This window comes from Neolamprologus brichardi, chromosome 11, assembly GCF_056152115.1.
Source record: "Neolamprologus brichardi isolate AB-2024 chromosome 11, ASM5615211v1, whole genome shotgun sequence".
NCBI lineage: Eukaryota > Metazoa > Chordata > Actinopteri > Cichliformes > Cichlidae > Neolamprologus > Neolamprologus brichardi.
The window spans coordinates 29,068,580-29,092,935 of record NC_142114.1 but is presented as its reverse complement, the minus strand read 5'-3'; the positions used below and the strand labels follow the sequence as shown (position 1 = coordinate 29,092,935).

The 24,356-nt window shown below is 39.9% G+C and overlaps 2 protein-coding genes across 2 annotated transcripts; both read right to left on the bottom strand.

Annotated features, from left to right (window-relative positions):
- Positions 1-11,568: 11,568 nt before the first annotated feature.
- On the bottom strand, positions 11,569-17,691 carry rpz4 (rapunzel 4). Its single transcript, XM_087848504.1, has 3 exons — positions 17,406-17,691; positions 13,574-13,638; positions 11,569-13,468 (listed from the first exon to the last, which is right to left on the bottom strand). The coding sequence occupies exon 3, from the start codon at positions 13,454-13,456 to the stop codon at positions 12,281-12,283; it is 1,176 nt and encodes a 391-aa protein (XP_087704630.1). The 5' UTR covers positions 13,457-13,468; positions 13,574-13,638; positions 17,406-17,691; the 3' UTR covers positions 11,569-12,280.
- A 124-nt stretch (positions 17,692-17,815) lies between these two features.
- On the bottom strand, positions 17,816-21,757 carry rpz5 (rapunzel 5). The gene is made up of 2 exons (XM_006801802.3): positions 21,523-21,757; positions 17,816-20,096 (listed from the first exon to the last, which is right to left on the bottom strand). The coding sequence occupies exon 2, from the start codon at positions 20,033-20,035 to the stop codon at positions 18,854-18,856; it is 1,182 nt and encodes a 393-aa protein (XP_006801865.1). The 5' UTR covers positions 20,036-20,096; positions 21,523-21,757; the 3' UTR covers positions 17,816-18,853.
- Positions 21,758-24,356: the final 2,599 nt, after the last annotated feature.

Sequence of the window (24,356 nt, the reverse complement as noted above, 5' to 3'; positions counted from 1 at the left end):
AACTCACTTACAAGTTTTCTTCTTGTCTTTATTGAATGATGCCAGTATGCTTGATGATTTGACGCTGAAGGTATTCAAGAGACTGAAACACGGTTGTTCATGTTTCTCTTCTTGTCTGTTTTGCAATAAATTGTTTCTTAACTAAGAAAGTCTAAAGTCTGAGAACTTTGCCTCAGAAAGGTTGCCGGTTTGAGCCCCGGTCGTTGTGTCCTTGGGCAAGACACTTCACCCGTTACCTTCTGGTGGTGGTCAGAGGGCCCGGTGGCGCCAATGTTCGGCAGCCTCACCTCTGTCAGTGCGCCCCAGGGTGGCTGTGGCTACAATGTAGCTGCCATCACCAGTGTGTGAATGTGTGTGTGACTGGATGTGTAAAGCGCTTTGGGGTCCTTAGGGACTAGTAAAGCGCTATACAAATACAGGCCATTTTAGGGTCCACCCTAAAGCCAATATTTTACTACAACATGTTCATATTCATTCTAAAATTCCGCCTGTTCTTCATTTTCTACTTTAAACAGCAAATGTGTTTACAGCCTGAAGTGACTTCAACTTCTCTTTAACCTGCACTGACAGCAGCAGCCCATATGAACTCAATGAGAAATTACAACCTTGCACACATAGTACACTCAGAGAAATGTCAGCCCACTTGTTGTTGCAATACCAGTGTGGACTGCAGCTTGTACTGAGTTTTTCAAACTCCAATTAATTTTAAAAAATCACCTGCAAACAGCCATAACTGACGAGTGCCTAATGACCTGGGAGTGCTCTGTGTAGAGACATGGAGGAAGTCTTTAGATGTCAATGGCTTTATTTGATGATTTATTAGCGAGCACAAAAACCACAGACTACAGTTTTGAGACAGAGTGCAGCTTAGCTGTGTGATGGTGCAGGTAATACACACGAATAGAAGGAAAGGAAACTTATCAAATGAGTGTCCTATAAAATGTTAATGATTTTATGTATTTGAGATAAATTGGGTTGTGGGGCAGGTTATTGCAGGGCATTTCTACAATACCCTGTTCAGTTCTTTCTTCATTTTGAGCACATATGTGTGCAACGAATGAAAATGGAGTGGGATAGTTATTTCATGAGACACAATAGAAACTTTTCTATACATAGTTTGAAACAACTGTGTTAACTTGCTGGTTACTCGCTAACCCCTTAGATTACACCCTAGTAAAAGCATCTGGGAACTGGATTATAGATGGCAGACAGTTGGTGTCATAAACCACCGCCTCTGGTCAAAGATGGCCGTGCACAGTGGACATAGATGGCTTCTTTTACTCATCCTTCAAATCACCTTTCTTCTCTGTCCAAAATGTGAACATTGGCACATTTTGTCTTGTCCCGTGGAGGTGGCTCTTCTATTGTGTGCCATGCGTTTATGAAGTGGCTGTGTGGTCTCTACAATGTAGAGGTCTGGGCGTTCCTCGCTACACTGTACATCATACAATACAATGTTTGGGAGTTTTGTCTTTGGGATGAACCAGTTTTTGTCTGAGTGTGTGGCTGGATCTGAAGTACACTGGCATGTCGTGCTTGGAGAAGACTCTCCTGAGTTTCTGTGCATCTTTGCTGACTTAAAGAAAGCCCACTTAGGATATCCACGTGTTTGAAGAGCTTTCTTTACGTGGTTCTTTTCAGTCCATACTCCTCTTTGACTCCCAACACCCTCTGGAAGACAAACCTGGGGTAATCAGGACCCTACACCACCGGGCAGAACATGTTCCCTGTAAGCTTGAAGGGAAAAAGAGAAACGCACATATTTACCCATTTCTTTGTGATGTCATGACACAAATGGCCACTAGGTGGAGTCCTAATTTCACAAAGTATCACATGCAGAACTGAGTTGCTGTGCTCATAGTTTCATTATTTTGAGAAGATAACCATAATTTTTTTTATTAGATTTTTTAAATTAATTAATCTTTTAAAAGATACTATGTAGATGTTTCGCCTTTAAACTAAGCATAAGCACAAAATGTTAGAGTATTAAAAAAAACACACACATGAAAAATAATAAAGAAAAACTGTTGCTAAAGATCTCTGAGTAACAATGTTATAGTTATTATTAAATTAAGAATGAGAGAAGTGTTTATGGAGTTGTTTTGTATGTATCCAGTTTTGTATTTCCAAGCCAATTTGAACTGATTTGCACAATTTAAGCCCATGACTCAATCATGTATTTATTCTATCTAAAGCTAACAGAAAATTTCCAAATCTTAGCTAACCATGTGAGCCAGTGTGAAATGTCACACGTAACTTTGAACTCTGATTCAGCAACCGTCATCACACAGTTTCTTTATTTAAATCAGCTTAAAATTACACAATGACTTTGACTAACAAGTCATTCCACTTTTAATAATTCAAAATAATCCAGTTTTAAAATAGAAACACTCAACTGCCTGCAAAAAAATGGATTCTGTGGAAATAATTAATGTGTCTACAAAACACTGATCAGGACATTCAGATTAATTTCCGCTGAAATCACAGCAGGTGCTGCAGAGATGCTTGTTGGTTCATGTTGAATGCCTGTTACACAATCTGGTTACAAACAGAGAGGCTTAAGGTAGAACCACAGGTATGTCTGTGTTTTCATGTAACTTCAGCCCTGAATGATGAGGTGTAAGAGGTATTCAAAGAATGAATGCAGGATTGGAGGTTGGAATCACTCACAAATACTGCACTATTCAACAATGCTGCTCAGTTTATGATCTTTCTGTGAAAATCAACAACCCAATGATCTATGAGAGGAGCTTAAAAAAATCCTTCAAATCTTAAAAATATAATCTTAATAATAAAAATTATAAATACAACAAAAATGAATCAGTCTATGACAACAATTGATGATGTAATAAAAATGAGAAACCACAAATCCTACATTTATTTTAGTCAGAGTATACAGTGGGCAGTTGTTTTGTTTGATGCGTCATGGCAACCGAGTGTGTATTTAGTTGTTAGAGCAAATGTCTTTATAAATTATAAAATAGGGAATTTTCATTGACATTTTTACAGTTAGAAACAATTAGATACAATTTATCTTTTAGATAAGAGCATGAGAGCGCGCTTTGTTCAGGTATTCTAATGGTCAGTTATGATACCAGCTTATTCTTGTATGAAAAGCTATTCTGAAACCGTCTCTTAATCTTCTATTTAATCAGCCAGTTTTTATAGTTAACACTAAAAAAGACATTTAAAAAATGGAGAAAAGTCTGAAGCCTGGGGCAAAAAAAAACAATACCACCTCTAACACTCAATAATAAAGTCAGCTGTGCCACATGTGCATGCTGGTTCTTGCCTAGACATTGGTATGTAAGGAGAAAGGACATTACAGTAGGTGAAGGGGACAGGGAGATGTGGAGGCAATGTCTTTGAGTAGTAGTCAAGTGATCTGCGTTTCTTTACCTACAAAACAGAACCATAGTATCTTATCAGTTTGGAAATAATCAAAACCTTTAAATATTAATGTTCTGAGTTGTGGTCACATGGTGACAGCAAACTGAACACACCCTGGACATACTTAAAACTCCCAAACAAGACTGAAATGTCCAAATATTGAAGTCATATTCCACTAACTGTGTGCTCCGTTGTTAATATTTAAAATAAGTCATACACTGTGTGATTCTTTTAATGGATCAGCTGTATGACATGTTGGCATTAGACGGTCCTAAAGGAGTATTTAGCAGTTAATAAAAATGACAATTCATTCAAGAGCCGGTGGAGACAAAAAACAGAGCTAAAAGTTAACAATGCTAGTTCCTGTATTTATAAAGATAATTTTAATGTTGGTTGCTCGTCTAACAAATCTAAATGCAAAGCTGTAAGCCACTTCTAAGCCACTTATACGCTCAAAGCAACTGCAATACGATGGCTGAATAACTTTCAAGTATTTTAAACAGTTTCATACTGTAATAACTCTAAATGTAACTAAAAAATAAATTTGAGCCATGAATCTGAAATGTAAGCCATGTTTTGGGTAAAATGTAAGGCTATATAAACTTTACACAGCCTGACATTAACAGCAGATATGAAAAAGATGATTAAACACAACCTTGTTAATGCTAGTTAGTAGGCTCTTCTGAAGTAAAATAAGCTGTAAAACTAATTAACCCAGCTACTGCCAGACTATTTAATAGAAACTGAGTAAGAAAAGTAAAATTGGACGTTGGAGACAGCAGCTGACCCACAAAGATGAGACTCCATGGACTCAGACATCAACTACATGAAGGAGCAGCCTAACTTCGTTGGATTTTCTTTGAAGTTTCTCCCACTTGGTTTAAAGTTGACACGCTGCTTCAGGGTCTTATGACACAAATACAACATATTCATGTCTGAATCTCCAACTGAGCTGCAATCAGGACCCTGAAGCAGAGGATGCATGTCAGATCTTAGCCCCTCCCACTCACCATCTGCGCTGCACCACCTGACTAAAATATGTGACCTTTTTTTTCTTTTATTAAAACCAAAATGTCTCTTTTTCTATTGAGACTGAATTAAATCAGAGTCGTGGGTTATGCCGCGGTGATGGTAGCAGCACAATGTATTCCTGCAAGTCGGGCGAATCTTTTCGTGGCCACGTGATGTTTTTCTGCGTTCCTGAGATCACCTGATGGTTCAGCCTCAATGCAGGGCTGTGTGGCCAAATCATATTCATGGAAGAGTAATTCTGGTCTGATTAAAAGCATCACTTTGCTTATTCAACTGTTTTGGGTCAGCAGCCCCTTTAACCTACCTGGTTGGACACAAACTTGCCTCTAGAAGTGAAAAAGCACAAGTGTAAGGCCAAAAAGCTCCTTGTGATTCTGAAAATATTTATTTCTAACAGTTTTCCACTGTGAGCCTCGAAGTTTAGATTAATATGGGTTTCATAAAAAATCATCACTGCCTCAGAAAGTAATTAGCATAACGATGTCTTTTTCGTTTCTTATATTGGATGTCTTTACTTATTATATCTTTGTGCAATGAGCCGATAAAGTCATTCTCCTTATAGTAATTGGTCAAGTCAAGTTGTAAAATTCCCCCAAAATACAGTGTAGTTGTTTACACTAACATATTTTTCATTTTTGCCCACTTTAGGACAAAGGGCAAAGGTCATGGATACAGTTTGAAATGCCTTTTGCAGTAATTCTATTTGCAAATATTTGAATCTTTGCATATAGTTGTTCTTTTGGAGTTGTGTTTCTGTCCACATGATGAATATGTCCAGTTTTACTTTCTTTTAGCTCAGTTTTTGGTCTGCACCTACCTATAAAAGACATATCTGGTTCTTTTGTTACTAAATGCTTCAGCATACTTGCTAGCCATGCTGTTTAGTGTTGATAAGGAGATGTGAGGTGAGAAGGGAGGTCTTGAACATACAAAATTAGTCAACTATACTCAAACGGTGCACTTTTGAAATGTGGTGAAACTGGGGAATTGCACTGTTGATGTGCTGCCAACCAATCTGCAACAACTGTGTGATGCCCTCATGTCGATATGGACCAAAATCTTTGAGGAATGTTTCCAACGCTTTGTTGAATCTCTGCCACGAAGAATTAAAGCAGTTCTGAAAGCAAAAACTAGGTCCAAGGTTAACCTTATAAAGTGGCTGGTAAGCATATATAAATCTTCATATGTGCCTTTTTTTTAAGGAGCACCTGTAGCAATGAACCTAAAGAATTATGGCAATTCATTTTCTTTCAGCTCAGTTGTGCTATTTCAACAGCGTAAGCATTTCTCAGTTTGCATTTTGCTGTTTTAGCTTGATTGTGGGCCCCTACAGGCAGCCAGCCAGGTGCTTAACAGCAGAAGAAGAAGACAGCCACAGTTAGCAAGGAGTAAATGAGCATATCTGTAAGGTCCAGACATTTCAGTCAGTAGTTAGTAGTTAGTACGGAGCAAAGAGTGAAGCTTGCATTCACTGGATGAGAATCATAATGATGATTTTATTGTGTTTCTGTCGGATTTACTAGACGGCTTTTAAATCAGCCCCATTTACCAATAGTTGTCATATTTCATATATCTCCTTCAGTGCAGTCTGTTAGTTATTTGCTAACAAGTTTTCGAGGTCAACGTAAAATGAAATATGTAATTGTTGTGAGGCCAACCCTTCAGTACATGTTGATCATTTTCAGGCTCCTTATCTCAAAGCTTTGCTCTCTAAGTTGCTGATGAAGCAGACTGTGAGGTCTCAGCTCACTGATGTAACCGAGTCAATTGCCAGTGGAAATTTGGAAAGCACTTAAGAGAGATTTGGTTTGCTAAGAAGCAGAGGGAAAGTTTAAGCTCCTTGGCAAACAGGTATCCAGACAACAGGCCCCGTCTGCTACTTAAGTCGGATTTGGTAAACAGAGCCAAACAAAAGAAAATCTGAGCCCTCCAAATTTATTATAAAGTTCCTGCTGCAATTATAGTTTTCTCTCTGCTTTCTGATTTTCTCCCATGACCTTTTTTTTATTATATTATAAGCTTTAAATCCAAGTTACAGGCAGTGTTGTGTATAATTTTGCTGCATCAGTTTCTTTGTTTGAGTTTTCTTTAAACTTCTCTTTGTATCCTTTTGTCTTCTCCGTTCATTTTACTATCAAAGTCTGTTGCTGCTTGCTCGTATTAAATTCATGACCTTGAACGTAAACATGATTAAGAGTAGATGCATATACAGACAGGACTGAGACACCAGCCTAGACTAAGCAAACTAATTTACAAGCTCTTGTCAAAGGTTTCATCTTTCTATGAGCTTTAATCATTTTGAGCAAAGATCAGTAAAAACCTTCTCAGAGTTTAAGATCTCAGTCATCCAGGTAACAGTAGTCTTCGTTTGGTTTTTGTAGATGTTTTGCCTTCTTCAGTTTTAAAACAGCTGGTGGAGAGTCCCAGGCTGTATCCCAATTCAGGGTCTGCAGCCTTAAAGTACGCAGCCTCAACGGTCCTCAAGGGCCGCGTACTTAAAGACCGCTAAGGCCGGAAGTGCGAGGCTTGTGAAATGGGACGGTCTAGCCTCCGTTGCGCTGCCCAGGTTGCCTAGCAACCATGATACTAACAGCTGGAAACGTTTCATACAGCTTTGTTTGACAGAAATGAAGGAGAAAATCTTTTGTTCATTTGTTTGTTTGTTTCTACATGAGCTTTGATCATTCTCTGTAAGATTAAGCTCAGCTATTGAACGGCGTATATTTTAAAGTAAAGGCTTTAAAACCAAGTTAGTACAAACGTCACTAATGTCACATAACTTTGCCGACATGTGGCCAACAGTAATGTTTTAATTATCTTTGTTAGTAAACATTTGCACATAAATAAGTGACATGATATTCAGTACTTACTTAAAGTTTACTCTTTGGCGCCCCTCATCCGCCGTTTTTTTCCGGCAAAATTATCCACACCCACCGCCGCGCTATGCATTCTGGGATATGTTGGGCCACGAAGTCTACACCGCCACGTCCTTAAAATTCAGAGAAATGAAGGACGCATTTGAGGGCCGCATTTCGAGCAGCCTTCGAATTGGGACAGCCTTCGTCGCGTCGCGGTGACGTAATCGGCCTTAAAATGCGGCCTTTAAGGCTGCAGACCCTGAATTGGGATACAGCCCCAGATTGCACCCCTAATGAGAGCTGTCCTCTTCAGAGGTGTTCCCCTGTAAGGTAGTTGTATTTCTATTGTAGTTCAACAGTTTAACACAGGAGTCTGTGGGGGACGGACTCCGTTTTGGAGCCAACCTCAAGTGGACACTGAAGGAACTGCAGGTTTTTGGACTTGTGTCGGGCTTCATTTTTTAGCAGTTGTTAATGGTTCTTCATCTCTGTTTTCTTGGAGCATTTTGTTTTGAAATCACTCACCTTCACATTAGTTTTTGTTTAGTTCTCCGTGGCTTCCTGCTTTGCTAAGCAAAAATCATTGAGACTTCCAGATTACTGATTAAAGATTTGAATGTTGGACTTCAGTCTGTCTTTGGTCTCCTCCTCCTCCTCCTTCATCTATAAATTATTAAAATGTTTCTGACAGCCCTCAATTAAACCATTAAAATAAGTGTAAAGCATCATATATTGTGACACTCCTTAAGTTTCCATTTACTCATTTTATTTATTTTAAACTATAAATATCTCGTTGACACACTGGAATTTTGTTGCACTTGCTCATTTCTGCTGGGGCACTTGACCCACAGTGCAATGCGTTGCTGGGACATGAGTGTTTATATGCCGAAGATAGAAAAGCCACAACCACATAATTACAGAGCACTTTGGGTGTCTCCAAACTAGAAAACCATAACATCCTTCCTTTTTTTCTGAGCTGTAAAATAGCCACAGAACAGCTGAGAGTTAAATATCTTACTCAGTCTCAATGGGGCAGAATTTTATGTAATATTACCTCTTTTCCTCTTTCTAGATAATTGAAGGTCTCTCTCTGCTGCTTACCTGAGATCTTGACTGGTGTGGAGGTAGCGCGGTGGCACGGTAGTTACGTCAGCAGATAGCCAGCTGGTGTATTCTCCCGTGTCTCCCCGTGTCTTTCCAGGCACTCCTGCTTCCTCCCACAGTCCAAAGACATGTAGTTAGTTGGGTTCGGTTGATTCTCAGTTCCATCTGTCTGAATGGTTGTCTATGTTAGCCCTGCAACAGACTTGCAACCTGTGCATGCCTCCTGTTTTTTGTAGCTGGAATAGGCTCTAGCTCCCTGTGTGGAAGAAAATGAATGGATGGACTGGCTGGTGTGATGAAATTATTTCAGAATGCAGTGGTCAAGATCACTGGGTGGTCCTAATAACGCAATTACTTATCACATTTAATAGGGCTTCATCTCGGCATTAAATTTAGCAGTGCTGGAGCTTCAGAGCAGATTCTCTAAGATCAAAATTTATGGACTTTTTGATCAGATTGATAAATATTCTCTCATTTACATTTGTGATTAGAACGAGGTAAAACTAACTTTTATCAGGATGTTTCAGCTTCACATTTCATTCTGTGGACCAGTCAAATGTTGATTTCACATCTTCATATTTACTGACTGAATTTGAGGATGTCTTTATCAAGTTGAATTACAAGTACAAAACAAATAGCTCAGTGTTCAAGTTTTTTGTTTTGTTTTTTACAACAAATGCAGCACGAATGACCGCTGAAGTACCAGTGACAGCTGGAGCCACTCTGCTGCTGATGCTGACTTTTTAATTGAGATTTCACCCTCAAGAATCAGCAATCAGCAAAAAACACATATTTTGATGAATAAATGTCTTGACAACATTGGAGTCAATAAATAATGTTGTTTGTTTTAGTAGTAAATCAGGTCTTAAATTATTTTGTAGAACTTAACACTAATTAATGCCTTGAGGCGACATTTGTTGTGATTTGGCGCTATATAAATAAAATTGAATTGAAAATTGAACTAATTAGCCAAAACGATCCCAGATTACAACATTTGCCAGTTGGAAACAGTTTGGATCTTATAATGAACACGCAAACTGCAACTGCAAGAAATTAATGATGATAAACAAAGAAAAGATGCATGATTATGTTTACTTGGAAGATTTATTACATTCAGTGCTTTTTGTGCGTAAATTTTGATCTGAGACACTAATTTCCCCAAAACACCGTATAGAAATAATATGACACATTATTTTCTGTCAATCATTTTTACATTCAAATTGGTGCTGCATACAATTTTATTGATAATTAGTAGAATTTATTAGACGTATATAATAACATAAAATAATAAAGAAACAGAAGGAACACAGATTGGTTATAGCGGTGTGGAAAACTATGAGCAGCTGCTGCTGTCCTAATAAAGTAGAGCCCATATAGTGGTCAGATTATACAATTTATGTATTAAAATCTAAATAAAAATCTATTAATTTCATATCCCAAACCCAAGATTGATCCCACAAAAAAAAACCTGTTTATACCCTCAAAAAAGTGAAGGTCGGGTTTTGAGTACGTCCAAACTTCCAGTTTATGTTGCACAAGCTCACAGGCAAAATTGTGACACAAGAATATTTTAGGCACCGGTCTGTAAACAAAACAGCACCTCAGCATGTCAGTAACAGGGTGTGTGAATAAAAACTGAGCCCTTTTCTTCTGTGAGCTCTTGTGCTGTGTGCTGTACAGCTTCAAGTGAAGACATTTATTATTATTTCACCAACTGAGAACAAGAATAGTTTCCATTTCAGTCTCTCAAAGGCTTTGGTGTAGACGTCCTCAACAGGGCGACGTCGGCACTTATCAGCACCAGCACAATCTCTCTGTGACAGATGAACTGTAACAACAAAGTCCGCAGCATGTCCTGCTGCAAAGAAACAACCACGTCCTCCCAAATTTCATAACAGTGGAAAATATTAGCTGATTAGCTCCTGGCAAAGTTTCTGTAAATTTTTAAAACCCAAAACTTTCATAAAAAAAAGATACAATTTACACTAATGCAAAGTAAGCCAAGAGGTGAGCACTTGTATCTGTCTTGAGAAAGAAACAAAGCTCAGCTGTGTTTTAGTCAACGCTGGAAAAAGTCTTACTACTCTGCAGTCACCTTAGCAACGCCTTCAGGCACGTTTGGGCTATTTTGAAACCTTCTTTCTCTCTGAACAGGACGAGAGCCTCAGGATTCATTTCTGTGGTCAAGGGAAAGCGAGACAATGCTTCCTGAGTTTGGAGATTTTGTCCCAAAATAATGTTTAAAAAACTTTTAAGCTTTTTTAGGTGACACATATACCACACTTATTATTGTTATGCTTGGAGTTAGCAGGAAAAAAGGAAAAATGGCACACTTACCTATAGCTTTACTAGATAACAAAGAAATATGCCTCCCACAACACAATTTAAGCACAATCATGAACCTGAACTGTGGAACGTCACGCGCCACTACATTTCAGCTGTTGATCGGTTCGTTAGTGGATCAAACACCATGTTTGCTGTTTCATTTCTCTGTATTTTTGTTTTCACAATTCTTGGTGCCTTTTCTCCAGTCTAGTTTACGTGAACTTCTTGTGCATGAATGTCAGAAAAAAGAACATTTCAGCATAAAAAAATGATTGTGAAAGTGCAGTTTGGGAAGGCATATACTGTATTAGGGATGCACTGATACCGATACCGGTATCGGGTATCGGTATCGGTGCATCCCTATACTGTCTAATATCAGACACTGGTACTACAAGAATCCTGAATACAAATCTATGGAAGTCTATGAAATTCCTTAATGGCAAAGGCTGCAGATGTTTTGACCCTAATCAACACCTGGGAAACATATTAGCCATATCCATGTCCACTGTAACTGTTTAAACATGTCTACTCCTTTTATATATGCAAAATGTCTGTTCCGTGTGCTGGTGACTGATTGTGTCGTCTCTCCAGACTGAGCAATTAAATGAGTTGTAACTAGGGATGCACCGATACCGATACTGGTATCGGGTATCGGGGCCGATATTGTAAAATGTGTGTGTACTCATACTCGTAAAAGTTAACCGATACCAACTTATTTCATTAACCAGACGGTGGCTTGTCATTTCTGTTGTAGTTTTTTAGATTGGCCACTAGGGGGCCAATTATTATTTTATTTATTATTAATTTTATAATTTTTTTATATTTTATTATTTATTTAATAATAATTATTTTGTTTGTTTGTTTGTTTACAATATGGACACTCTGCAATAATTTAAAAGTTTATTTTATTCTCAAACCTAATTTGTATTTATTTTATTCCAAACAGAAGTGTTTATTTATTATTCTGAAAGCTCAAGACAGTGCCAATAGTTCAGTGATATTTTGTAAAATTACAATGTGGAGACTCTGCAATAATTTAAGAGAAGTGCTAATTTTTCACTTGAAATTTTTTTGTGGTCATTTTTATTAAGATTTTATTTTTTATCGGCAGAGAATAAAATAAAACCTGTCTTCCAATTAATTGTATTTGTGTGTGTGTGTGTGTGTGTGTGTGGTAGAAGTATCGTTTTTTGTACTCTGTATCGGCAAGTACTCAGATCCAAGTATCGGCATCGTATCGGTTTGAAAAAATTGGTATCGTTGCATCCCTAGTTGTAACATTATCAAACTTTTCATTAGTAGAAGTATAACTGCTGAGAACAAATCATTTTAACCGTTCTTTTGAAAGAAACGTCTTTTTCTCTTCTAATGACCACTGAAGTAAATATTCTGGCTTTGTACCCATTCATTTAAATAAGGGCTTCAAAATAAGTGCCCAGAGGAGCAACCAAGATGAGAATAAGGTTAAACAAAAGTGCACCAATTATCTGTGCAGAAATGATGACGTGGTACACAAACAAACACAAACACAGAATTAGTGACTTTTGGAGTTTTGTTCAGTGTCTAAAACATCAAGCTGAGTGAACGCAGACGTAGAAGTTTTTGTGCTCCTCCCAGTAGTGAAGTTCATCTTCGAAGCTCCACGAGCAGGCCAGGTCTTTGGAGGATTTGATTGTGTGAACCACACAGTCGCCGGGTAACTTCTCGAACAGGAACTCAGCGACCCCAACCACTGTGAGTTTCTTCTGAGACTGGATCAGCTGTTGGATGTGGCTCTTGTCCACAGGCTCAGGCGAGGAGCTGTAGGACACCCACACGTTCAGTTTCTCATCCGATGAAGGCACTTGGAAGCGGTGCTTTCCCGTTGCGCATTGGAAATCCCTCTTGGTGGCAAACAGGCCTGAAGGAGATTTAAATATACGCACAGACCAGCCCACCCAGTCATACTTCTTCTTTAGCATCTCTACCATAGCATCAGCTAGCTGTTGGTTGGTTAAATCTTGCTGATCTCTCACCAGTCGTCGGGAGTCTTCTTCGGCTTGTTTAGGGAAGCTGACGATGCAGTCTTCAATGACAGCGTTCATTTTACCCTGGACAGCCTTCATCTTCTCACCCCACTCTTTCAGAAGATCGTCCTCCTCGTCATATCCTTTCAGAGCAGCGTGGCCCAGCAGCGCAATGAGCGCAATGCAGAAGAGCTTCTTCAGACGGGCGCAAAAGTCTTCCATCACCCGCCGATTTTTCTCCTCATAGTTAAGGACGATCTCGAGCAAAGGTTCCCCAGAGAAACTTTCTCCCATCACAACATTGAATAGGGTGTTAATATTTTTGTCGCCTCCGGTCTTGGCGAAATGCTCCAGGAAGAGCTTCTTCTTCACTTCCCGGAACTTCGGTTTGGCGTTGAGGATGTCCATGTACTTCCTGAACTGATTGGTAATGTTTTCCTCAACGGGGAAGTACGTAGTATCCACGCCGCTCTTCTTGATCTCCTCGTTGATCCGCTGAAGCTCCTCGGACACCACATCCAGCCGATCTCTGACCTTCTGAAACTGCTCCTTCATGAATGCGGCCTCTTTGCTCTCCACGTTGTCCAGAGCTAGCTTGACGATCGGGGCTGCGATGGCGAAGACGGGGAAGAGGTCACCGGCAATGCTGGCCACCACTTCAGCTCCTTGCTCAAACACTTCCATCACTGTCTCCACCATGTCCTTTTTCTCAGACACAAGCTTCTGTAGTGGATTTGCCATCTTTGCTGACGTCTGTCTCAGACCGAAGAAAAACAATCACATTCTTAGATACAGTCAGAACAGTCAAAGTAAAACAGAGATTGAGGGGTCGGTTTTTGGTCTTCTAACTCTACTTACAGCTCTGTTCCAGTGTTGTTGGACTGTAGACTGTAGGCCTTGTGCTTCTTACTACGCAGCAAACACTGATAAGGAAAGAGAGAAACAGCCAAGTGAGCTTCAGTGCTGGCTGCTGGTCACACCCAATGAGCAATGACTCAACAATGCCAAGAGAGTTCAGTAATGACGGACTGGTATGGGCTGAACTGCTGCATGTTATTCATATGTTAACCGCTGGGAGGTAAATTGTATCTGCTCAACATTTACATTCAACTTAAACAGCTATTCCTCAACAGAGTGACTATTATGCAAAGACAACATGGAGGAGACTGACTGGTTTCAAGCCAAGCCTAACCGAGAAACACCGAGCTCACATGCTTACCATGGCAAACTTGCAGAGAATAAAAGCACGTGGAACTAAATGATGTACTTGGACTGTTAAATGAAACTATCTCCTCTTTAAGTCACACTGTTCAATGGGCTGTTTTCCAAGTTAAAAGTAAAATTAAATGCCTAAGAAAGAGTTTGAAATCCATTATTTTGTTGCCTTTTTTGCAAAGGGTTAAATTATAAAATAGATTCATTATAATGAAGCTGTAGCCAGCGACTTAGCTTAACATAAAGACTGAAAACATGTCTGGAAAAACTGAAAACTCAAGGCCAAAATTATCAGGAAGTCTCTAAAAGTGTAACACGTGAAGTCAGGACAGTTCATGAGCTTCTGGCAACAGATCAGTTCCCATAAAAGCTGAAGGAAAGGAAGACGGTGTGATATGTCTGAAAGCTTCACTTTGAGTAGTGAAAGTCTGTCATTTCCGAAGCGTTAAAAATGGCCATAGAACCAAAGCTGCTAACCGACACATATAAGGTGTGTGTGCTCGATGCTCTGGGTTTATAGAAGTGAAACAGGTCATGACAGACATATGAGGGCTTGTAAAGAATCCCTTAGTCTCATATATTGGACGGGCTTCACTTTTCTACGCAGGACTAACGTTGTCGAAGCAGTGAACTTTTCCTAAATCTAATCAAGCAAGCAAGAAGTAAAATCAAGGGTTAAATTCAAGATGGCAATAACCCTTCCACAGATTAAAGCATGCTGGGCATTTATTGATATGCAGGGAGAAAAAGTTTTCCCTTCATTTCAGCCTAAAAACCGGATCCCTATTGAACTTGGAAAGTCTTAGTCTGAACAACATTTCCAAATTCCAGGACTCACAGCATGAGCAACACTAACTGATTTCCTGGGCATGTTCAGACATGTCCTTGGTGCAAATCTGGAAATGTGCAATTTTGGAAGAAACTTTCATTTGTGTGGAAAAAAAAACACAGTCCACTGTGACTGTTTATTTCGCAGCTCTCGGTAAAGAATCTGCCGTCACACTCTTCAGTTCAGCTTTCTGGTCTTGATCACATGGCGTGTTTCATTTGGAGCTGAGTGAGAAGCAGCAGTGCTGTTTCTCCTCAGTCGATATCAGAGCAGCAGGCGTGGGAAGTGATTAAGCGTAAAGAGGTTAAACTTGCTGGGCGAGGGTGCGTTTTCCAGTGAAACTCAGCAAGTTACCACGACAACAAGAGAATGGAAAATAAACTGTCAGCTCGTTTATCTATCTGCTGAGGTCAAGTCTGTCCCAGGGGGTTTATGTGGCTAAACTGCAGAAGATAGCACCCATTTCTCAGGCTCACCTCACACCTCTGCAGCTATCAGACACCAGCACGAAGGATGTCTAGACAGGTGATCAGATTTTAGCAAAACACAGATTAAAGGAATAGTTTGGCCTTTTTTGAAAACACACTGACTTTTTTCTTGGCAGGATGCAGATAAGAAGCTATCCTCTGACAATAAAACAACGTTATAACCAACACAATGGGTGGTGGAAATGAAAGAAACGTAAATGTAATCGTCTCTGACTATAACCTAAGTAATATATAAAAATAGACATATTGTCTTTTTGACAATGTCAGCAAATACTGAACACATTCAATCTTTATTTGAGGGGAAAGCTGTTGCACTGGGTTGCATTCGATTTTTACACCAGTAAATGTTCATCTTGTTTGATTAATTTATACAAAAACTTAAGCGCAAAAGAATTTGGGGTTTAGCTATGTTTTATTGGCTACATTTTGGCCTGGAGTCAAAGTCACTGCTCCCAGCCAAGAATTCTTTGGGAAAGGGCCAGACGTGTTGTTTACCCGTCTTTATGACAAACTAAGCTAATCAGTTGCTTCATATTTCATCTGTTCATCAAGTGCCACACCTGTGAATAAACAAACACAAACCTCTTCAACAAAAAAAGTGATATAAAGGATATGATATGTTCAGCAACCCAGACAGCAAAGAGGAAACATGAATGCTGTTCACTTGGTTTCTCAAATATACTATATGTAGGATGTTATATTTGTGCAATTTTGTTCTAAAAATCAAGAAAAACAGCAAAGTAGGAAATTCCAGCAGGAGGTTAGAGCATTTCCAGTTACAGCATCTCATTTGATTTAAGCATAAAAAATGTTTCCACTGATGGTATCTCTCGGTTTCGCTACTTCTCGGGGTCTCGTGGGTTTTGTAACTGCAGTCTGAGTGCATGAAACACCTCCACGCAGATGCTTCAAACATAAAAGTGCTTAAAGAAATCACATTTTCATAGACAAAGAGCTGCTGCGGCTCACATAACAGAGATGCACACCGCAGTCTGTGCTGCCATTTAGATGCTGTTTTAGTCATTCTCCTGCTGCTCCTATTTGACCAGTATATTTTCTAACTCCAGAGCTTTTCAGATCAAGCTTTTACATTAAAAATCTAAAGAAAATGCAAAATGATTTCTGTGATTTTTGGGGTCTTTAGTTACATTTCAGGTATCTTTAAGCTGTTCAGTTATACAAACATGAATTTGCCTTTTTAAGTACTCAAAGACCAAAGAGGAGGGTAAATACAGTATATTCTACAAATCAGCAAACATTATAAAAGTGTCTTTATCTTTTTTGTATTACATTAATATTATGATGACCTTTCAGTTGTGTGTGACCCACTGGAGAGGCGTAACCTTTAGCTATGTCAGCTGACCAATAATATGCTGCTTATGCGTTGATACGGTCTCAAAGAGCAATATAATAAAACTATCAGCCAGGGTGGCGGTTTTCTTCTCATCTATTATTACTGTGCAGAATTTAAACACTGTGATATGCTAATGGCAAATTTATATGAGGATCTGTGCAGTGGCAAGAAACGCACAACGCGCATGCGCTATCTGCACTGACTTTAGTGCCAGCTTCATCTGGACAGTAGAACAAACCCTCCATCTGACAGCTGACCACTCAGTCTGACCACTGAGCAGGGAAAAAACTTAACGCTCTGTTAAATGCGCTCTCTTAATGGATGAAGTATCGATCAGTCCGCGCGCGAGGGTTGTAATTGTATCGTTTTACATCTGATGGGCAGAGAAACAAACAAACACAGCAGCTTCACACCACAGATTAGGTTTGCGTTACAGCGCAGCCGCGTCAGTGGATTAAAAAAAACACAAGCACTTCCTGGAAAAAGTAAAGCGGTGGCACCAGATCTGGCAACCAACGCCCATAAAAGTTTTGCCTGAACTGCATTAAATGTTGCAGATTCGTCTAATCACCCACTCCGCTTTATTAAAACAAAATATACGAGGACTTTTAACAGCAGTGAACAAAAAGCGGATTTAAAAAAAAACAGCTCGATTATGTAACGAGAGTGGCGTGAAGTCGATTAAGCTGAATCGATCCTCCGCTCATCAGCACTAACACTACAGGACCCTTATAATGTCGCTGCTCACACGCAGTTAAAATGTGCCTGTCCACTATGAAACATTTTCAAGAGAAACGGACTCACCTCATAAAGTTTGCGGAAGAACTCTAACTTCCAGACTGTTTGCCTTCCTATTGGTCATGTGGCTCTCATGTTACAGAGAGCAGACACACCCAGTCAAACCCAGAAGAAGTACAAGAAAAAAGAAAAAACCCTTGGTGGTGGAGGTTGTGAGCATAATAGACTGTTGTTGATATTGTATACAGATCGGCCTCCACCCATCTAATAAACAAAGGCATGTTATTACAGCATTATAACCGTTAAAGAGCTAATCTGACTGAGTTCGTTTGAACGCAACACGAGCCTTTAAATAAGAGAGTAACGACGATAACAAAGGATGACAAAATATCCGTAATTTTAGTTTATTAAGAATGAAAGTAAAACATTAATCGTATGTGAAAGGTTTCCCACACAGCACCAAACACAGCAAAATATTTGATTTTTTAAAAATAGGCTTTTATTTGGAGATTGGGTAATATTAATTACACTGTCTACCACAGTATTAGTCATTTGTGCACTCTGGATCATTCTTTATGTCCTTTACATTTTGAAAAGCTTTACTGATTACAAAACAAAACAAATTTCCACCTGTAGGACTAATAAATGTTATCTTATCTTTTTATAACAGGGCACCTGAATTTTTTAAGTGGTTATTTTTTGTTTGTTTGATTGTTTTGTTGAGATTAGACGAGCTCTACTGCTCTAATGTGAACTTAAATCATTCTTAAAGCCTTCATGAGTGCTTTGGCTTACACATAATTGTGACTCTAAGTGGTTCTCAGCATGAATATATCTCTGTCTGATATAGTGGTGATCCATGTTACCTTGGCCCTCACCTGTGACAGCTGAGGTAGGCCCAAGGGACAAGCAGAAGAAAAAGAATGGACGGATTTCTCTTTTGATTTTTAATATAGAAAACGAAGGCCAAGCAAGCAAATATGCACATTTCCCCCAAATGTAGAACTACTCTTTTAATTGTTGAACACCTCTTTAATATAATTTTTTTATTCAGAACCAAGTCGCTGACTAATAATCCCATCCAAACCCAGTTTTGATAGTCACGAATGTCATCTTCAGAACATCCAAAGCCAGCATTTTTCCAAGGGTAGATTTTCACATATAATTTTAAAATCTCTGAAAGCTCACAAACACATATTGCTCAGTCATCCACCCTTAGCCGGCTAATATTCAGTGGGAACAGATTGACGACCCTAATGCTAAGACAAAGCTGGCATGGACACATCTGGCTCTGAATTTTCTCACCTCAAAGCTACACATATGTATGTATAAGAATATAAATTGTTGCATTAGACAATGGGTCACATAGCAAAACCCAGACAGAGCTGATTACAGGTCAACAGCGGCAAGATTTAGGAATACATTTCTATATTGAATGGAGATGTGTTCAAGTCTCTGATAAAGACATTCATAAATTCATCAATAAGAAGGCACACATTACATTTTTCATCGGCCTACTCAGGATGAATGCACAAGTACGCTCGTTTGTGTTTTCCAAAGTAGTAACAATCCTCTTGGAAGTTGGTGGACTGCACCACTGCCTTGTAATGGCTGACAGCATGGACCAGGCAGTTGGGGAAGCTTTTGCTCAAAGACAGAGCAACTGCCATCATGTTCCCCTTCAACTTCTCCTGCTCAATCTTCTCCTGGATCTGACTCTTGTTGATAGGCTTGGGGTTGACGCAGAAAGAGACCACAATCTTGATCTTGTTCTTGGTCAAAAGGTCAAACCAGTTGGCTCCCCCACTTCCATGGTACTTCTTTCCAGCTAGCCAGTTAAAAAAGAAAATGCGCTCCCGGTCATTAAAGGCCCTGATGGACCAGTTCACCCAGTCGTATTTCTTAGCAAGAGCATCCAAGATGGTGTTGGTGAAGTTCTGGTCGGCAGTGCCCGGGTTCTCCTGAACTAGATGCTCTATGTCCACCTTGGCTTGTGTGGCAAAGTTCTCTGTACAGTCATCCACAGCTGCTTTCATTCGCTTTTCCACTTCCTCCATTCGTCCTTGCCACTTCTTCACCATCTCCTCCCCAACTCCTCCTTCCTTGAGGGCAGCATAACCCATGACAGCGATAATGCCAACCACAAAAAGCTTCTTCAGTCGAGCACAGAAGTCCTCCACTGCTCTTCTGCTTCTCTGCTCTGTATTAACTACAGTTTCCAGCATAGGGTCTCCTGAGGTGTTCTCCCCGGTGACAGAATTGTAGAGGGCATCCAAGTTTAAATCCATATCGGTGCTCTCATAATGGCTGATGAATTTCTCCATCTTTTTCTCCTTGAACTTTGGCTTGGCGTTGACAAAGACCTGAAACTTCTCATACTGGCTGATCATCTGTGCCTCTCGATCAAAGTTTTGCTTGTTCATCGACGTCCTCTGCAGCTCCAGGGCGAGTTTATCAACCTCATCTTGGATTCCTTCAAGTTTCTGGTTCACCATCTCGAATTGTTGAGTTAAGTAGCGAGCCTCTTTGCTGTCTGGGTTGCTGAGCAGCTCGGCCGAGGCCACGAACACGGCCTCCAAGACGGGGTGTAGCTGGCCCACGGTGGCAGCTAGCACCTCAGAGGCTTGCCCCATGATCTCCACACCTTTCTCTATCTTGTCCCTGTTGTTCAGGAGCCAGTCTGCCACACTGTTCATCTTTGAACTATATGTTTCACAGTAACTAATCTAAAAGGATTTCCAAAGGCTTTGCTGGTGCCTGAAAGGAGAAGAAACACGAAACCCTTGTGAAGTTCATTAATTTGAGACTTTTTAGCATTTCAGATAAAATATGGCTCAGCTTTTTCTTTATTTTAGCAAATATAAGTAATGTGAAGTCTCTCTCTGTCGTTTTCAATCCTTTCTCAGCATGCATGGTGCCCCTGTGTCAGGAATAGGTTCTCTAAGAACAAGTTCCTGACAAACAAACTCTACAATAAAAGCAAACAGCAGGTCATGTCTGCACATGTAGGCATCCAGTTTCAGGCCGCGCCCTCAGAGCATGAGTTAATGACAGGGACTCGTTTTTAAGTCCTGGTGGCATTGACATAGGTCCAAAAAAAAAAAAAATTAAGTACACAAACGAGGAGTCATGGATGGTAAAACAGAACAGATGTCAAATATGGTATGTGTACTCATGAATTATGACGTGGACGTATTGTGCAACGCTGCAGTGCTGGCCTTTTGGGATGTCATTTTTACTTCTCTAACAATAGCCAAGAACCAAAGCAAACACAGATGTTCACAACATGGGCAAAAAAGGGGATTTACTTCGATGACGATTCTATATTTTTCTATGTAAAATACCCAAAAGAGATGAGCTAACTAATTTCTAGTTCCCTGGAGCTCAGAAAAAGGCACACCCAAGACTGGGAGAAGAAACCCCCCACCAGTGCACTTGTTCAGTAATACAACCACATTTCCCTCCTCATTACAGCCTCAGTTTAATTGAATGCACCCAGATGTAATATTTGTGAGGGTTTACTTTTGTGTAAAAAACCACAAAAATACAAGTTTATATGTAACAACAGTTTATCAGCTCACCAGTGACTGCTGCAGTGATGAGATCAGTGGTGTCATTTTACAGCCTTTCCTATCACTGTGCTAATTAGATTTACTTCATTTGGTAACATACCAACAGATTTTTTTGTGCATTTCTATGAGAATCAAATGACAAACAACAAAAATTAACTTTTCAAAATGTTAATTTGGAATTAAATAACAGATTTAAATTCCATTCTAATGAAGGAAAACAAAAACAGGGAACATCTTGGTAATAACCTCCCTTGTAAAACCAAAAAGTCTTCTTTGACATCAAACATATTTTGGTGAGAGAAAGAGAGGAGAAAAAGGCGAGTCCCACACAGGCACTTGATCAAACTCTGGTTTCTCCTCTAAGTGCGACGGAGACTTAACGGCTCTGTCGCACTTAGGATGTGGTTTTTCAAGTGCCCACATCCTCTGAAAGACTCACTCTACCTGTGGCATTCCAGTTAAAATTTTCATTTAATGTTGAGAGCACGAAATGAAAAATGTAAATGTTTATATGGATATAGGCAATGAGTTTGTCTTTCTTTCTTTCTTTAAAATAATAATAAATGATGAAGATTCTGAACAAATAATTAGAAAAGAATGAAAAAACTCACCTTTTTAGTTAAATGTCCAATGGGCTGCAGTCCAGTTATCCAGTAGTCCAGCTGTGCCTGTGAGCACCAGCCTCCTTAGGATATATATATAGTCTCTCTCTCTCTCTCTCTCTCTCTCTCTCTCTCTCTCTCTCTCTCTCTCTCTCTCTCTCTCTCTCTCTGTCTGGGCTCTCGTCACTCCCCCTTTGCAACTCCTCTATCCTGTTCCAGCATTCCATAAAATAACCCACTCAGAGGGATGAGAGAGCAGCGCTGACACAGATAACATCCTGTAAACACTCCCCTATGCAGGGACACCAAGCACCCTGGGAACAGATAAAAAAAAAAAAAAATAGTGGTTTGTGTGCGTGAGTATGAATGCAAGAGAAAGAGAGACAGATAGACAAAGGCAGTGTGAAAGAGACTAAAAAGGAGGCCAGTCACAGTAGGGCTCAACTACGTGGCCCACCAGCACAAAACCCCTCTTGTTGTGGCTCGAACAAGGTTGCCATGGCCACTGCACCGGCTCCCCCAACTTATGTGAGACGCTGCATGCTTGAGAACCAAAGTGAGAGAGTTGGGATCCACAGCAAGTTAGCTAGACTTCTAGGTGATCTTATAAATGTTGACCTACTTTCTTTTAAATCTGATTATTAGCAATAGAAAGTTACAGCTCTGTGGAGTCAAGCTTTACAAATCGCGATGACATTTGCCCTGCAGGGGCAGCACTTTCAGAATCAGTCCGTCACAGCGCAGACTACAGAAAGGCATCTGTGTTTCTGACATTCAGAGTTCACTCTGAGCCTTTGTGCTTTCTAAAGCAGTCATCTGTGCCACTTTGGGCACGATAAAGAGGCAGGAGGAAGAGGAGAAACTGCACTGTGTGACAAACTGAAGCCGGTCAGCTGGGCTTCCTTGTTCCTGTGTCGTCCTTCTGTCACATCTCACACTTGAACTAATTGTGACCATCGGAAACCAGAGAGTAGGTTTCGCAGGGACTCAACAGTATGTGGTGTGATGGGTGGTACAGACTGATGCTGGTAAACATTCGCTGCAGCTGAGCGTGACGTTGCTCAGCTGGAAGACCTCGGATGCTGCTTTTTCTTTTCTTTATGCCGGCAAAGAAAATGATCAGCAAACACACACATGCACTGTGTCCTGACATTTACTTTCAAGTGAACAAACAACACGGCCTATTAAAGGTAGTCTGGCTCCAGCATCAATAGAAAGTGTTGAATTCGTAGAAAAGTTTGGCCTTTGTTGTTTGTGGTTTCAGGCTTGCCAGGTGGAAACATGGTGAAATATTTGAGATAATGACAGCCAGCTGAGGGGAAAGAGGCCGTTTCATCTCTTTACACTGCATGTTAGGAAAGCTGAAGTCTCATTCCTGATTTTGTGTAATGAGAAGTCCTTTGAAAGTCGTGCCTTCCTTTGTTTTTAATGAAAGTACAAACTTGCGCTTCATTGGCTGCTGCTGAATAATATTTGAATCAGCAAAACACAAGTAAAAAGCTTGTGTAGTTGGTATATTATGCATTAATGGCATGTTAAACAAAGCTCATGACTATTTTGTCTTACCTTGACTTATCCAATCACAGAGTTTGTTTATGTCTGGAAGCTAAAATGATAAACGTCTGTCTTTTTCAAGGAAGCATGGCCACGTTTTATCATTTTGACCTTGGTCAATGACTCGTGTTTTCTCCTCGCCACAAGATGTCTCTTCAGCTCACAGGAAAAGCCCCCATTGGTTCATCTCATGGCAGAAGATGCTCAGCATTTTCTGGGAAGTGTTGAGTGTTTCAAAATATCAATAGCTCTAATTATGAGACAAGAGAAAGCACTTATTCAGAAGATAAGATTTCTATTATGTATATTAAACTATAGATAGAGGTGCAGACACAGGCTGGATACAAACAAGACAGATGGCCAAAGACTTTTAGTTTGAAATTCAGACTTCATTTTGGCAGAGCTACAAGCAAACCTCTGAAAATGTTGAATACATGCCTCAAGATACACGTGCTTCACTCACATCCAAAAGACAGAAGGTGCTTACGGCTGAAAATCCACACAAGAGTATGAGATCAGTATGTCGAAGGATTGCTTCATAAATAGAAAGTTGTTTAGTGGGAAAGACGGGATTTAGTAACTGTCATTGGCTGACTCCCGTGGGAAAATAAAGGTGGGCCGGGCAGACAGGTCCTCTGAAATGTGTTTCCTGGTGAGGTGGATGTTTGATTGTGAGATATTGCCAGAGGGACGAAACAGCAGAAAGAAAGTTGATTCGAGTCCAGATTATCACCTTTTAACTTTTCTCTCTGTGCTGTGTGTATTTGACTGACAGGATATGTTTAGCTGTTCGAAGAGCTCGGTGCAGTAAAAACAGAGATGAGGGATTTAAAAGTGTCCATAATGTCTCATAATGAACTGTGTCATAGTTGAGCTACATCCCACATTATGTGATGTAATGTGTGAATGAAGACAGACACAGTCACGCCTCAAATGCAATAATATGACTTTATTGCTGTCAAAGCCAGCCAGACTCATTTGGAGATCGTAATGCCAAAACTGCAAATGATTTATTCTGATTGATTTATCAGGAAAAGCAACAACCAACAAGTTAAAATGCTGTTTGAAAAACCAGCACGAACTCTGTAAGCAGATTGCCCAATCGGCTCGCTGCAATAATTCCTGAAAAATCTCAGTTTTTCATATCTAAAGCTATTTCAAAATCACCTAATCCTTCGGACAGCTGATGGCATTGTTTCCTTTAACACTGAACATCTCTATACTTAAAACATCTCAGACTAAGTGGTTGTTCCTTTGTCAGCTAATCCTAGTAACACTGGTCTTTATTG